A 16,113-nucleotide genomic window follows, 5' to 3' on the forward strand; every position below is an offset into this window, starting at 1 on the left:
AATGAAATCTCATCAATAGAAAACCAAAGAAGACATAAATCATGCTGAACACACATACAGACAAGTGGGAGAGATCTCGCGGCTGACCACTCTCACACATTACACTTGTACTTCAAATTATCTTATTTAAGTAGCACTGTTGGAAAATGGGATGAAATCTAATGAAAGAAAACATTTTGTTCAGCCTTTGAGTAGAAGATGCTAATCAGAGCAAGTACTTGAGCGAACACATTGATCTCACAGGCTTGATTAAATTTCAAAATTGACCAATTTGTCTCATCTTTACTATTTATTCAAAGAACTGGCCACGTTCTGTTTAGTGCCGTATTGCTCACTGGTGTTAAACTGTAGTGCAGCTGGCTTTGTGGAAGAGTATTTGCTTAGTGAAGTCACACATTCAACAGGTTAATCAGCCAAAACCTGGAGGCTCCAGCTCTGCAGAAAATAAATCCCTGCTGGTTGTTGATTGCATTTCACCTATTTTCTTCTAAGCTATCCTTCTTGTCTGTCTCAGTGCAGAAAATTACGAAGTGGAATTGTTTTTTTTCTCATTCTGCTTTACAAAAAACCTGTTTAATCATAACAATGGCCTTACTGTCTCCTGTAGAAGTGTCCTGCGCGTCCAAGATGCCTGACTCCTGGAGCGATCGGATGCAGGAGTCCACCAGCTCCAGGCCCGTTGTCAGCTCCTCTTCTATGTCCTTCTGTCCATCTACATGTGCACAAAACAGATAGGAAAACGCATGAGCAGAAACAAAGACACAGCTTCTTCTGCTACCTCCAGACCATTCCTCCATACTGCTTCACTGCAGTGAAGGACACAAGGCACACTCACGGCTGGATTAACCCAATAGGGGTTATCCTGCAAAAATGAGCTATGGGCCCCCACTGATTCTGTGACTATATGTGGCAGCTTCATTATATTTTGCCTGGAGCTCCAGATACCAACAGGGATTATATGACAGGATGCTATCCTGGGCCAGGTTTGCAGTACATGGCTTTACTCTGTAATAATACATTTATTTAAGTGCCTTCTAAATGCTATGTCAACTGAAATAATAAGGGTCTTAACTGTTTGAACCCAGCTGACACAATTTACATAATAATTTCCAGTTAATGCAGACATTTCATGGTGCAGATTCCTGCCCACAATAGGTTACTGGGAATGAAGAAATGCTAAGAAATGCTAATACTAATATATTATACTTCTACAAAAATAAAAGTGAGAAAGTCAATAACAATGGACATTGCTTGTCTTACACTTTTAATACCTTGCTGGACAATACTAAGACTCAGAATGTTGGTAACTTACACCTTGGAATGCTAACTCTTCTCTGTCTATCCATGTACAGATATTTACTGTTTTCTGAGAACCTGTGAAGATGCAGTCAAAAATGCTTAAAACAATTCTTACTAAGAAAAAAAAAGAAGAAAGAAACTGTCCCAGAACATAGATAACACCACAGGTGCACCAATTGATGGTATTTCTGAGAATAACAATATGAAGCATGCCGGCTAAGACTATGACTAAATCAAGAGTGAAAACCAAGCAAAAACAGCGAAAGGTTCAAGTTCACATAGGACCCCTCTGCAAAATAGGGCTTTTGGAACAGCTAATAACCTGCACCTTAAGGCTCTGGTCATATAGTGACTTTGTAGCACATCCATTTGGCTCAGACCAAATGACACATAAATGACATGTGGTGGCTGTGGCTCAGGAGGTAGAGCGGTCATCCACCAATCAGGAGGTTGGTGGTTCGATCCCTGGCCTCGGGAGTCCACATGACAAAGTATCCTGGGGCAAGATACTATTATATATTATTGTATTACCCCAAAACTGCCTCTGATGCTGCGCCATCGGTGTGTGAATTCATATGCATGTCGATTTGGATAAAAACGTCTCCCAAATGACTAATTGTAAATTATAAACCAAGGCCTTTCGAGGCACCACGCAGTTGCCGTACTTGCCTTGCGCTTCTTCCTTGTAATCAGCCATGGCCACACACCACTGTTTTTTTTCCCACTTTTACTTATCCCTCCACCTCATATCAGTCAAAATACAATCAGGCCTTGGAGTAATGTGTCAGGGTAAACCTCGAGTCAAGGGTAAAAACCTAACTGATAATCCACAAACAAATCTTGTGGGATCTAAGTCTACAGGGCGCCACCTTGCACTTAAGTGCCAAGCCGTTTGTCTGTCACAGTGAGGCTGATAACATGCCTAGTGTCTTCAAGTTAGAGAGGGCTGCCAATGGGGATAAAACCTTACAAATGAGTCTTAGGAGCAACATTAATCTCTTATCGAGAGAGAGTGAAAGAGAGAGAGAGAGATGGTAATAGTAGAGGCCTTACTGAGTGGATTTAGGAGGCTGATTTTATTGCCTTCGACTGACGCAATTGCAGACTGATGATGTTGATGCTGTTGGTGAAACATTTCCAGTGCTGTCTGCAGCATTACGCTGGATTTACTCTAACTCTCTCACACACACACACACACACACGCCAAAACTCATTTTTAAACCTGCTCAATCCAGAGGTGATGGGTTTTTAATGATTTGTGAGCGATGACGAGATCAAAAGGTCTGAATGGAGTGAGGGAGGGTTTTCCTTTTTGGTGACAGAGTAAATTTAGTCTTTCTGAGGCCGAGTGGTCAGGCTTCAGTGCAACAGATGGATGAAGACCACAGCACGCACTGAAAGCTGTCAGTGTGATCCGTGTGACCACAAACCTTTAGTCACCTCTTTGTTGGCAGAGGTCACCAACCCTGCACTCAGATAATCAATCTAGTCTCAGCGTCCTATACATCTCAACATAACTGACAAAGAGGGAGAGAGACCTAAGTGTCATGCATGATTGGTGTTTCTTCAACTAAAATGCTGCCAAAGAAGTTGTCAAACCCAGAGAGGTGTCTTCATTTGACTTTCAAATCATCGAAAGGCCTCACACTCATTGATTCTTGTTTCCTCCTTTATGGAAAACACTTCCCATATGGCTCTCCAAACAGGTTAAACTAAATGCTGAGAATTATTTGTAAAGGCTGTTTGACCTTTACTCGGCCGTCAGAGGGAGTGAAACGCGGTGAGGGAATCTGAGAGACAGGAGTTTTTTTTTGTTGGAACAAGCAGAAAGTGAGTTGATTGAGCATTTTCACCGCTGCAGATGCCATAGGTCTTATACAGGTTTGCATCGATGTGTATTGTGAGTGCATGATGGGGGGATTTTTACAAATGGCTACCATTGCCATGAGCACAGTCAGCAATGTGCAATGCTGGACTGCAAACAATAGCAGACTAGACAAAATGTACTGAGAGCATTTAAAAGGAAATATTACCTTGGTTGTTCCAGCGGAATTTCTCATCTGCTGAACTGCAAGAAACAAACAACAGAGAGCAAACAGGGTAAGAAATTTGAGCAAAAATTACATTTTATACCAACTTGTGTTCTGCTCTGACAGGAGAATTGTGCAGTGTAACAGCATTTCCATCAGACTCACATGCCATAAATGTTTTTCCCATCAAAATCCAGTTTATAGTATTGCAATAATACAGGAATACCATGTAAAACACTGGTTTGAAGAGTTTTTATCACTGTATATCGTCTGGTGAAAACCTTATATCTCCATTTGCTGCTTTTTCATGTTTTGCCTTCAGCTGAGGGATGACAAACAGCGGTCCTGCAGTTTGGCAAAAATTCTTCCTCCACACTCCAAACTACATTGTTGTCAAGCTGAAAACAAGGCTGTTTTTTCCTTGGAGATACAAGGTTTTTATCCAACAGAAGTGTTATCCTGTCATAGAAGAGATTTTAGGGAGCACCGAGGGCTTTGAGATAAAAATGATTCTGAAAGGGCAGAGAGATGCTGCTAAGAAAGAGAAAACATCAGTTTGAATTAGGCTGGAAAAGAGTCTTTCCTCTGGAAAGAGTAACAAAATGTGACAGGGAGCCAAAACAAGACAGAAAGCACAAGCAAAATATTCATACAGGCACATGCACTGATATGGTACTGTGTAGTGACCATAGAAGACACACACACCTCCTTGATTTTATCCAGTCGCTTTCCATGAGTTAGAGATCAGTCTTCTCAGTTTCATAGTTAATCATATAGTTGAACAAATGAGAAGCACTTCTGTGTTCAGAAGATAACACAGAGGCCCAATTTAATTATGTTGGTGAATATGATCTGCTGTTGGATGCAAATGCACATAGCTAGTTTAGTATTTCAACAGAATTCATGACCGAAAGCCAAAATGAAGAGACATTTTTGGACATTGCAACAATAAATATTCACAACTCACAGTAACTCTAACTCTAAAGTTTAACATCGCTTACAGGGCAATCATTAAACCTTGCTCAACTTTTTACAACTCAATCTTAATTTTTAGTGCCTTGTTGTTTAGTAACGTGCAACCCTGAAGTAGCCACAGTGCAGCTCAATAAGATTCCTTACACTTACAATGGGCCTATGTCTAAGGCACTGAATAAACCTCTAACGAACTGTAACAGATATTGTCTCTTTTTTATCTCAGTAGGATTGGTCGTACTGCTGTGCATATGTCTGATTATCCTCTTGATTTGCTGCCACATGCTGCAGTTTTCCACTTGTGCTTTGATAAATCATTTGCTACAATGCTAATAACGGAGACCACAAAAGATATCCGCCCTGACCACTGCAAAGTTGAGATGGGCAGGTTTTTACAGTCACTAGCCCTCATTTAAGGAGAAAAACATGAAGTAAAACTACAGTTAGACATCAAGTATTTCATAAGACATAAATTTACACTGTGGAACCTTCTCACAGCTAATATTTTAAGAGAATGCAAATAGCATCCTTTCAGTTCTGCCTTGAGCTGTTAATTGATAGGATGCCTCCTGCAGCTACAGCATCTCTGACATATGTTCAATACTGTTTACTGCTATAGATCCACACCTCTGACAATTCATATGCTGCAGGCTTTACTCCTTACCCTGCATGTAGAACAGGAGTTATCATTTCTATGTCTCTCAAGCCATTTGTCAGATGAGTGCACGGTTGTAAAAACTGCTTGACTGGGTTTCTAAAAAAAAGCTAATAGCCCAGTTGGTTAGCCCTGTCAAGTCTCAGACTGTACTTATCTTTGACCCGTCAGTTCATGACACACATAAAGAATGGTATACCATTTAAACTTTACTAATATGTTGACTATATTCATATTCTAAAGATGAAAGACTGGTAAGCTATAAAGTGTTAATAAATCTGCTGTATGCAGGTTAGATGGCTTATCATTTTCTTCTAGGGTAGCCACACTGTTTAGCTCAGCTGACTAAATTTACTGGCAGGACAGTCAATACCGTAGATCAATCCCAGCAAGCTAACAGTAGCCACCCTGCAACAACCCAAGCCACATAATGATATAACTTGACCGCAGGCACAATGCAGTACAGATAATTAACTGCCAACAAGTATAGCTGATCAGCGCAGTGCACATCCCAAAGCCCCATACACTATATATTTCACATACTCTTTATAGTTTGAGACACTTTGCATAAAAGCATCTCTGATGATCACTTGATTTGAGTTTTTCAAGGAAGCAAAGTGTTCACTTCGAAAGCCAGTCGAATCCAACAGTCTCATTTGGGTCGAGTGCTGCATTTAAAGTCTGCCTCGATTGGTGGATGACCAACCACTTGTCCATAAAATGACGACATTTGAAAGTTGTTTACACGTTACCCTTGTGAGCCTCAGATGTAGAAAATACATGATGATGATTTCTTCATGCAAGATAAAACGCTTTCAAGTCTGTATGCTATATATAAAACTAGACCAAGCAGCTGCTTATTTTAAAGACTGACGGCAGGGGATAAAAATGTTAGCCTGAATCTGTCCATAACTATAAAAAATAGCCACTACTAACCACCAGCACCTCTAAAGCTCACTAATCAACATGTTACTGTATGTCTTTGTATGTATCAGTAAACTGATTTTTGGTTTTAAGGAGTAGAGCCATTTAATTTCTCACAGTCTTTATGCTAAGCTAATCACCTGCTGGTTCTAGCTACAGACACAAGAGTCGTATCAATTATCGTTCAAATACTGACTGATGAATATCAGGTTGCAGTATTTTCTCTTATCAATATTGCTGCATGTTTCTAATGAAAAGCATTTTAGTATGAAATCCTCCATATCTATAACTCACAGCTTCCATCGCTAAACATAGCGATGGAAGCTACTCACTCCCTGCAGACACAGAACAGATGCTATTAAATCATTCCATTGATTACCTCCATTCTGCATGTGTGTATGTGGTGTGTGACGGATTGTGAGGGGGAGCCAAGCGATACATGTTAATGGGACCCTCTGTCAGCAAAGCAGACTCCTCATTCATCAGGCGTTATTATTCCAAACAATACACCCCCACACATCCAAATACACACACACAAACTATATGCATAACACACTGCTCCACAAAGGAGACACACACAAAGCAGGGGAGCAGAAATCGAGTGAACCTGGGTGTCTTGGAGGATGGAGTGTGTTTATATCAGGCATACACCTTGGATGGGGCTGGATGATGAGGATTATTATCACTAGTCTGTGTTCAGGCAGCCAGTACTGATGACAGAGGCTGAGTCAATATTTTATTTTAAAGGGCAGGACAGACTGGTCCTCGCGCTCTTTTCCTGCATTTGCTGGTGTCAAAATGTTGCCTTAGTACTCCTGAAAATGCCTCAGTATAGGTGTTATTTACCAATGCCCAGGATGTGATGTAGGTAAAACTAAATGCAAGCTGAGTGCTCAGGTAGAAACCTCGTTGGAAACAACAAGGAAGGAGGCCAAGTGGTGTTATCATCAACAGGGTCTGGAGCTGAAACATATAACAGTCCAGAGGGTTTCAGATTTCAGTCTGTGCCGGGGGAAAATGTAGGAATTTGTTCATATTATCAGGGAGATCAAAACAGGCCAGAACAGACGAGACAAGAACAGATAAGACTGGTGAAAAGCAGAAGAAAAACAGAAGAGAGCAGAATTAGATGAGCATATAACAGAAAATCTTGTAGGAGAAGAGGCTAAACCAGACTACACTATAGCACAACGATCCTCAGACTAACACAGTTGGATTGGCTCATGAATCAGAGTCAGGGTGTGATCACTGGGTGAAATGAGACAACCAGATTTCTTCTCTGCTGTCTGTCTGTCAACTCGATAAGCTCAGCCGTATCTGTTACTGCAAAAGTAATTAGTTGATAAATCATTTACGTAGATTAACGGAAAATTAATCACCAACAATTTTGAGTGATATTTGAATAATTGCTTCAGTCATTTAACAGGCAACAAGACTAAGAGTCTACAGGCCAGCTTGCTGCTCTGTGAAGCTATGCTTTGAGCTAAATGCTAACAGTGTTGTCAATGTTAACAAGCTAATGTTTAGCAGGTATAATACCATGTATCTTAGCATTTGCACCAAAGACAAAGTTGAGCTGATGCTGATGGGAATGTCATTGGTTTTGCACCAAAAAATACCAAAGCATCTGGCAAAATTATACTTTCATTTCATTACGGCACCAGGTGAAAATCCTACCCCAAACCTTAAGCGTAACCCCTAACCCAAACCCTAACCCTAGTCACCAAAGTTGTGACACAGAGAGGAGTACCAGTGTGTGTATCAGATTTTAGGGCAATCCATCCAAAAGTTGTTGACTTGTTTCACTCAAAACTACAAATGTCACCTTCATGGTGAGCTACATGAAAAGTCAGGATCACCAAAGTCCTTAAGTGCATTCACTGAGCCCCATGAATGTCTTCACAAAATGTCACAGCAATCCATCCAATAGTTGCTGAACTGTTTCACTCAAAACCACAAATGTCAACCCTATGGTGTGGCACCAGAGGAAAAGTCAGGGGACCATCGGAGTCAGTAGGCATCATCCTCAGGGGATCATGACCGTCTGTACAATATTTCATGGAAATCCATTAAATATTTCAGTCTGGAGCAAAGGTGTGGATCAGAATGCTGCACTGACTCACTCACCAGTTTGCCGTCCCTAACATATTGTTTGATGTTTTTCTGTTTTATATTGTTGTAGGATGAATATCTTTGGGGTTTGGAGGATTGACCGAACAAAACAAACAATTTCAAGATATCACTCGGGGTTCTCCGAGATGCAGATTTTTCAATAATTTTGGTGGCTCAGTTATTGACTCACCAGCGTCACAGTACAAATAATGGCTGACTCTTTGGAAAACCTGAGCCTTCCTCTGCCTCTCTTCATTCTCTCCCCCTCCTCTCTGCCCACACAAGCAGTCCTCCTCATCCTCCTCCTCCTGGCCACCAGGTACATCTAATCAGGCCTCAGTATCTGAAACACCTCATTGACCTCTTGGCCCAGGAAACCCAGAGAGTTAGTGTTTTCCCCCATCGAATCTCTATGGCGCGTCAACAGGATGTGACAGTATAATTAGTGGACCGAGAGAGAACTAATTGACGGCACGATCAACTGGCCTGCTGCAGGTCACGCCATGGCATGGCACTTTATCACGCTAATGATATAATGCTGTGTGCATGAATGTGCAGGTGTAAGTGTGGCTTAGTTTGTGTGTGTATACAAGACAGCACATGTGTTGTGAGTGCACAGGGCTCAACAGTGGTTTTTGCGTTTGGCAGAGCTCGATGATATGTGATTGTAATCATCCTCTGCTGCTCTACGTAGACACAGAATCTTACAGAATGTTACATAATCTCCTATAGCATAATCCAAAGGACAGAACAGTGTTGTTTAATTCAAGGCAAAGAATACTAGATTGTCTTAAAAATGTCTTCAGCTATTTCTACAAGCTAGAAAGACTGACCTTACTAAATTAGGATGATAAATCAGAGAGAGAGAAGCTCCATCCTCATTTCTATCCTCACTGGCTAAAAACTACTCAGTAGAAACACGACATAATTCGATGACTGCAACTTTTTTGATCAGCCCTAACAAATCAAAATGACGCCAAACTCAGTTCAAATAGCAAACATGAATACTTACTAGACTTGAGCAACAGTGTACAATGTCTTGTCAACCAAATTTCATCCCTACAGTGGATTCCTGATTTATTATAAAAGAACGACCTGATGTTCATATTGTAATTTGCGATGGCACTGAAAATGCAGAACAGACTGGACCAAGTTTAACGTAATAACCATAAAATTTAGCTGATAATTGCCTATTAAGAAATTTAAGATCTTTCATCAGCACAGCAAGTGCTCCAAGGCCAACTGATCCACGGCCTGGGTACTGGGAGCCTGTGACTTACATCTAACAGCACATAGGATGCAGGGAACAAACCTGGTCTCTCAAAATGCAATCAATCAAAACGTCTTCCTTATGACTGCTGCACAGTGTACAGATATCTTATTAACTGGATTGTAAAAAAAACATTGGTGAATGTAATTGAGGCATCAATTACATTTCCTGCTGAACAAATTGGCAAAGTAGATTAGCAATATATAAATGTGTTAGGTATATGAACATGATGAACAGGAATACAGTGTGTGAGGAACAGCAGCAAAAGACACACCAGCATCAGACCCTGTGCAAAACTATGGCTCTGCTATGGTAAACTTACAGCTCACCTAATATTAATCAGCTATCAGCGAATCAACTAAAAGCTTATAACCAAAATACAAAAAGAAAGACATGCAGTTTTGCGAGACTCCTGCAAAATAGAACCTGATGCTACTTAGCTAGAAATAGGATCCATATGATACATTATCTGTCCTTGGTCTGCCATTTTAGGACTATAATACAGTTACATAAATAACAATTATTATACAAATAACATTGAAAAAAGGGGGAATATATGTCAAGATAAGGGGACAATTTGAGCAATAATTCATATCAAGTAAATAGCAAGTTAGGTAAAGGCCCATGATTGCAATACTTGAGCCAGGTTATGACAATTTTGGGTAAAAGCACCACTTGGTAAAGATGTTATTTTCAGTTGGATAAAAGAACAGATGGTAAGTGTAATGCTCGGTAATTTCAAATAATGATCAACCCCCGTTGTACTTCCTAATCTGATATTTTCAGCCACTTTTAAGAGAACATTTTGGTCATTTGGTGCTATTCCTGGACAAAAACAGGTAATGTCAGAAATCAAGCCGCTGCTCTCTGACTACCTCATCCAACGGACTGGTCTGAGACATGAAAATAGAAAGAATAGAAAATGTTAGAGAGAAGAGAGAGGTGGAGAGGTGGAGCGAAGGAGCATGATACACAAGCAGAGAGAGGAGTTGAAAATGAAAGTGGGAATATAATACAAAGAGGGAGGGATAACAGATGAGAGTCAGAATATGAGACAGAGAGGGCGAGAAAGAGAAGAGAGCTCTTCTAAATCCAATGAGGGAGGCTTAAAAGAGCGAATGCCAGAGATAGCAATGAAAATCCTGTCATTTTATCCACCCAATAAACACATTCTGAACCCAGTCCATATAATCCATCTATTTCCATGCACTGCATATTATCTGTTATCTGTGCTGACCACAATGGCCAGCCCTCTTGTAGACAGAGCTGTTAGATAATAGAGCCACCCATAAAGAAAAAAAAAAACACAAAGAAAGGAAAGCAAAGGCCTTTTCAGCCCTTGGAAGCCATCAAACAATAATGCAGCCATTGCTTGTATCAACGTTAATTTAGATTCAAAAGCTAAAGGCACAGTGTGCTTGTTAATTTACTCTGACCATTTTTTATTTTACAGACTTTACATAAAAAAAAAACCAACTGGTACCCAAAGGCTTTTATCATACAAACAAAGTGGATGAACTCTGCAAACAGATCTTATTTTATGCACACATTTCATTGAGACATTTATCACGGGTTGTCAGCCACAATATTCAAAGTTGCCTTTAGATGCTTTCATATCTCACACAATTTGATTCACACTCTCATCACACCTGACGCTGCACTTTTGAAAAGCCTGTAGTCATCTAAATAAAGTCTAAATTAGCATTAAAATGTGTCACATCAAAGTTTTTGCTTTCACTCAAAGGAAAGTATACTTGCATTAATCCCAAAGGCCTTATCGATATTCATTCTCTTCATTTCTTTGACAATCAATCACTGCCGCTTGACTTTGCTTTTCACATAATCATGAATTTTGGCAGTGACGCCTCCTCTTTCTGCCCAGACAACACTCTGATGCTAAAAAAAAAAAAAAAAAAAAATGCATCAAATGAGGTATATGGCTGGGCTGCTCTGATGCTGGTCATTTTAGATTAAACGCACATTGAAGAAAAAGGCTGAATAAAGCTTCACATAGAGGCATGAGGGACTCACTGAATGGTTTGATGGATATAAAAGTGATGTGAATCATGTTCTTTGGCTTTCACAGTCACCGGCTCTGTAGATCACCATCACTGAAACATCAAATGAGGGGATTTTTTTTTTTGGAAGAATGGTGTTCAACCCTTCAGTAGAGGTCAGAGACTTGAAGAACCTACATCAAGGGGCACTGAAGCTGTTCTGGATAGTCTTGACAGCCCAACACCTTAAGAGACAATATGGTGTTTCTTCTTGAATTTGTCACCCATCTGTATGTCTGTGATGTGTTGGAACTTCAGTGTGACATATATTACACCTCTCCAAGTCAGTGAGATGGTGGATTCATTTGTTTGAAACACGGTTTCACATTTAAATGTGCTTTTAAAATGTTGTCTTTTGAAGCAGCTTTTAATTGTAGCTTTTGCTTTATGTTACATAGCAGAAACATATTATTTATTGCTTCTTAAGATTGCATTAATAAGGTTTTTTGGACACCATTAGAGGCAGAGGTCCCCAACCTGACAACCTTGTCTTTGAGCTGATATGGCTAACATCTTAGCAAGCAATTGCCCATTTACACTTCCAGCAGACAGGGCACATTTGAGGTTGTGTTTCTGGCCAACTGACAAGTGTAAGTCCAATAATCACGATCCTGTTAGCTATATTTTGCTGTCTACCCAATCCTGAGGAATATAAATGGGTCTGGGTGGTAAGACTGAATCATACTGTATATTTTGTAAAACAAAATGTTAGCTTAAACAGGACATAGAGCTTGCAGGATTAACAACCTCAGTGGGAATCTGAGCCATCAGCATTGCCTGTTTAAGGGGACGATGGATATGATAACTGAGTAGCTGATAAGAGTAGAAATCCTGAGACATAAAAATGTACACACTATTCTGACAGACAGACCGTGATACCAAATATGACCTTAACTGGGGCGGGAGCTGGTGTTAGTCCTACTCTCTGAGAGTATACACACTCACAACTGCGAAATAGCAAGAATCCAGTTTGCTTCAGAGAGCTTTGTGGTAAATGTCACAACTTTTTTTTCCTGGGAATGATACCAGTGTGTCTGTCAGAAGCTCCAGGAAAACAGCCATATAATGCAACACAAGACAGGCAGTATCACAAGCTGAAATGACTTCAAAGAGAGCCATAATTCACGGGCTGATCCCAGTGGGAGTAGGAACTACACCGAATGGCTTGGCTGTAAACAGCAAGTCATGTAGTCAATTTTAGCTTTCTTTAAGTGCTGTAAGATGATAGTGATCTTTGTCCAATTCTCCATCCGACAAATATCCAGAGAAGATCTTTAATCGTTGGTCCTGCATCAGGTGTTGAGTGGGCATTAGTTCATCTTGAACTAATTGCACATTCAGTACAATAGTTTTTATATCATCCCTCACTCTTCTTGATGAAACGGCACATGTAAGCAGCTCTGGACTGAGTTAAGCAATGCAGCAAGAACCTGTTACAGCACACAAAGCCAAAAGTTGGACATGAGACACGATCAGTCTCTTAATATCATAGTGCTGATTTAAGCCCAGCTTGGAGACATAAATTAGTCCATATGGAGCGTGTGATATTCAAGGTGCACCTCAAACAGCACTTGGAAGCTTGATACTGTACAGGACCAGTGAGAGTTACAAGACAACCTCAAACACTTCACACTGTAGATCCTGAGAGAATAGATAAACACAGACGGCTGAGCTACAGAGGAAGATAGGCACTGAGTTCAGGGATGCTGATATTATTGAAATGTGACTCCAGCATGAGTTTCCTGCTGCACTGGTGGCAGTCAGACAGCCCATCAGCCAGCCAGGGGAAAAAGCCCAGGCACATCCCAGAACAGCTATTGTCGACCTTTAATTACAGTCTAAGCTGGAAGATGGAGGACCCCGGTGCGCTCTGAAACTACGTGCTTTATCTTGCCCGGTCACCTGAGTTTTACCTAATTGCGCATTATGTTGGAACAATAGCAAACTGTTACTGCTTTGTGCGGGTACTATCTAACTCCGCTGTATCTCATATCTCAAGAGGGGAAAGAATTCAACGGGTTGAAAATGTCAGCAGCCTCAGGAGGCTGTTGAACATTGCTACTCAGAGAAGGGCCATGTAGTGCATAATGCACGGCAGGATGGTGCACTGAGACAGAAAACTCTCCAACCCAAGGTTTAAGCCTCTGTGGAAGTTGGAGTTGCCCTGTTGAGGGGTCCTTGAGCAGGACACTGATTCCGAGGGCTGCTGTATGTGACCGATCTGACCACAAAGTGAATTCAGCTTGCTCTTGAGGCTGTCCTCACTAAAAAGACTGGTCATTTGACCTATGCTTACATTTTCTTCTTGACAAGGACTACCTGTGGCCATGGTAAAAATGACTATTGTCTCTCAGAGGCAAAGGCACATGTTACAGCACCACAACACCTCCGAGGAGGTGGTTGTGTTGGATGGTTCGATGTATTGCTTTGACATGGAGTTCACTGTTTGCGTCCTGTCTCCTACCAAAAGCCTACATTGGTTTCTTTTTCACAAACACCACAATTCTTCCTTAACTTTAACCAAGTCTAAATTGATCAAGCTTAACCAAACCTTAAAGTCACCCTGTGGTTTTTTCTTGTAACCAAAATAAGCTTGTATTTACTCAAAAATGCATTGTGTACATCCTTGAGATCTAGTAACCTTATGGAATGCAGATCCTTGCTCTTAAAACATCTCCAGCTGATTTTTAAAATATTTCAAATCTTACATCAACATCCATGTGTTTGCTAGCCATTGATACATTTCTACATTTCTTGGCACATAACAGCCACCAACTGTGGTCACGCATGCTTATGTGTCCACATGTGTAATACAAACAAAACGGGGCCACACTTGTAAAAATATTGCTCCATAGCACAACTAGTGGTCAAAATGTGCTTCAACTTGCTAACAAACCTATTTCATTATTTAGGCTGAAGGACACTGGAGGCAAAAACTTAGAAATAAGACTGTTCAAGTTTGTTTGAAGCAGAGAAGATGCACAGCAGCGAAGGTCCTGGTGAGAGCTGATCATCAGACAACACATGGAGTGAGATGTCTGTGCTTGATGTTTATGTGTGTTCGCACCAGTTTCACCAAATCAGATTTCTTGCACATGCTGAGCTTGACTGTTGGAGTACATACATCATTACTAAGGTAAATTAGAAACAGAAAAAAATCCAAAGTTTAACGTAGCTGCAAATGCAAATAAAATAATGCTTGTTGTCAGCAGTGCTGCAGCAGATTTTAATCACCAAAGAAAGTAACACTAACTGAATGCAGAGCTCTGAGTCTGGCTGTGACTGATAATATTTTTTAGTGAAATTCAGTTCCTTTTTAATAAAAAGCTCAGCATGAGCTGCCAAACTGGAGCTAGGACAGTGAAGGTGAAGGGAGATATCAGTCTCGTCTGGGTCTGATGTACAGGAATTCAGCCGAGGTGGAGCAGAGCTTCATTTTCCTCCCCTCTGCCATCTAGACAGAGAGAAACACGAGACCCTTTGAAGCGAGTGATTAAAGCGCAGCAGGACGAGGCGCAGCTCGCCATTTCTGTTACCCCGTCCACATGCTCCAAACAAATGGTTTGAGAGAGAGAGCCAGGGAGATGGAGAGGGAGAAGCAGAAGTCTCCTGTGACCCACTAAATTGGTCAGATTGACTTCCTAGTCTGCCAGTGTGGTAGGCGGCCATTTTGACTCAGGGCCAGAAGTTAAATGAGAAGCAAGCGGGAAGACATGTTGGTTCTCTGTGTGAGACCAGTCAGTCTTTCCAGAACTGCCCAGAGACATCAAACATTCCTAGAGGTGTCTGTGGACGTATTCCTCTTGGCAGATAAATAATCCATGTGCCAAATCTGTACAACACTGCCAATCAGTCTGGATGTCTCAAAACGAGATGTGGGCAGAAATATTTCTTGACAAACACGGTGTCAAAAATGATTGACTGTGACGCGTCTCTCTTATGGTGCTGTACAGGCATCAGAGCCTTCCTTCGAAACAGAATTTAAAAAAACAATCCTTTTGCATGACTACAAAGAGTCCAAGAGAGCAGCGCTTCAGGACATCACAGAGTGGCATGATCAGTCATCTTTTTCAGCCGAGCACTGTACAAACAAAAGCTGATGTGTGCTGACTTCAGTAGGCCAGCACCGCTCACATCTCCTCCCCCCCTTTTTTGCACTTATCAAGGGCCGAAATATTGAGCCTGTCAAGAGCTATAAATAAGTGCGACTGTCGATAGACAAAGCCTCCCTTTGGGATAACTGTTCAGAGGCCATTTATTAAGAAGACAGCAGTGCTTTTCCTCCTACAGGAATTGAGGTTTTGTCTTATAATCGACAGAGTGCTTCAACTCTGTTACGCATCATTCAGATAACATACTCTCATTTGCTCTTGATGCAGCAAAGGAGGCTACATCACAGGAGGAAAATGCTTCCTTCTACAGGGAATCTGCATCCCCTGAGCTCCTGCTTGGACAGGTTCTCCCTGAAAACCGATATGTGACACAGCCCCGGTGCCAAAACACTGTGTTCAGCCCAACTGTTAGGGCTGTAGCAGCAGTGCGCTGTGTGTGTTTTTTTCCTCTCTCCAGATTGACAAGCCAAAGCTGTGGCTATCTACTCTCTAGCTAGCTAGATGTCAAATCAATTTGCTGGCTTTGGACTTGGCCTGTTGCACACACCTAGCATACACACATACACACACTATCAGAAGCTGTGTGCCAGGTCTCCTTATCAACATCGATCAGGTTCAGCCAAGCCACTTTACTGGATGGCAGACTTCCAGAGCTAAATTAAGGAAAACATCAGTTTGTAGC

The 16,113-nt window shown here is 41.2% G+C and overlaps 1 protein-coding gene across 9 annotated transcripts in view; it reads right to left on the bottom strand.

Moving 5' to 3' along the window:
• ctnnd2b (catenin (cadherin-associated protein), delta 2b) overlaps positions 1-16,113 on the bottom strand; it is a 173,722-nt gene that overhangs the window by 77,106 nt on the left and 80,503 nt on the right. For all 9 annotated transcript variants that reach the window (XM_076744176.1, XM_076744175.1, XM_076744168.1 and 6 more), the window contains 2 exons: positions 3,333-3,367; positions 596-712 (listed from right to left, as the gene is read on the bottom strand). In XM_076744176.1, coding sequence (XP_076600291.1) covers positions 596-712; positions 3,333-3,367 — 152 coding nt within the window. The remainder of the gene's footprint in view (positions 1-595; positions 713-3,332; positions 3,368-16,113) is intronic.

Source organism: Chaetodon auriga, chromosome 12 (assembly GCF_051107435.1).
Source record: "Chaetodon auriga isolate fChaAug3 chromosome 12, fChaAug3.hap1, whole genome shotgun sequence".
Lineage (NCBI taxonomy): Eukaryota > Metazoa > Chordata > Actinopteri > Chaetodontiformes > Chaetodontidae > Chaetodon > Chaetodon auriga.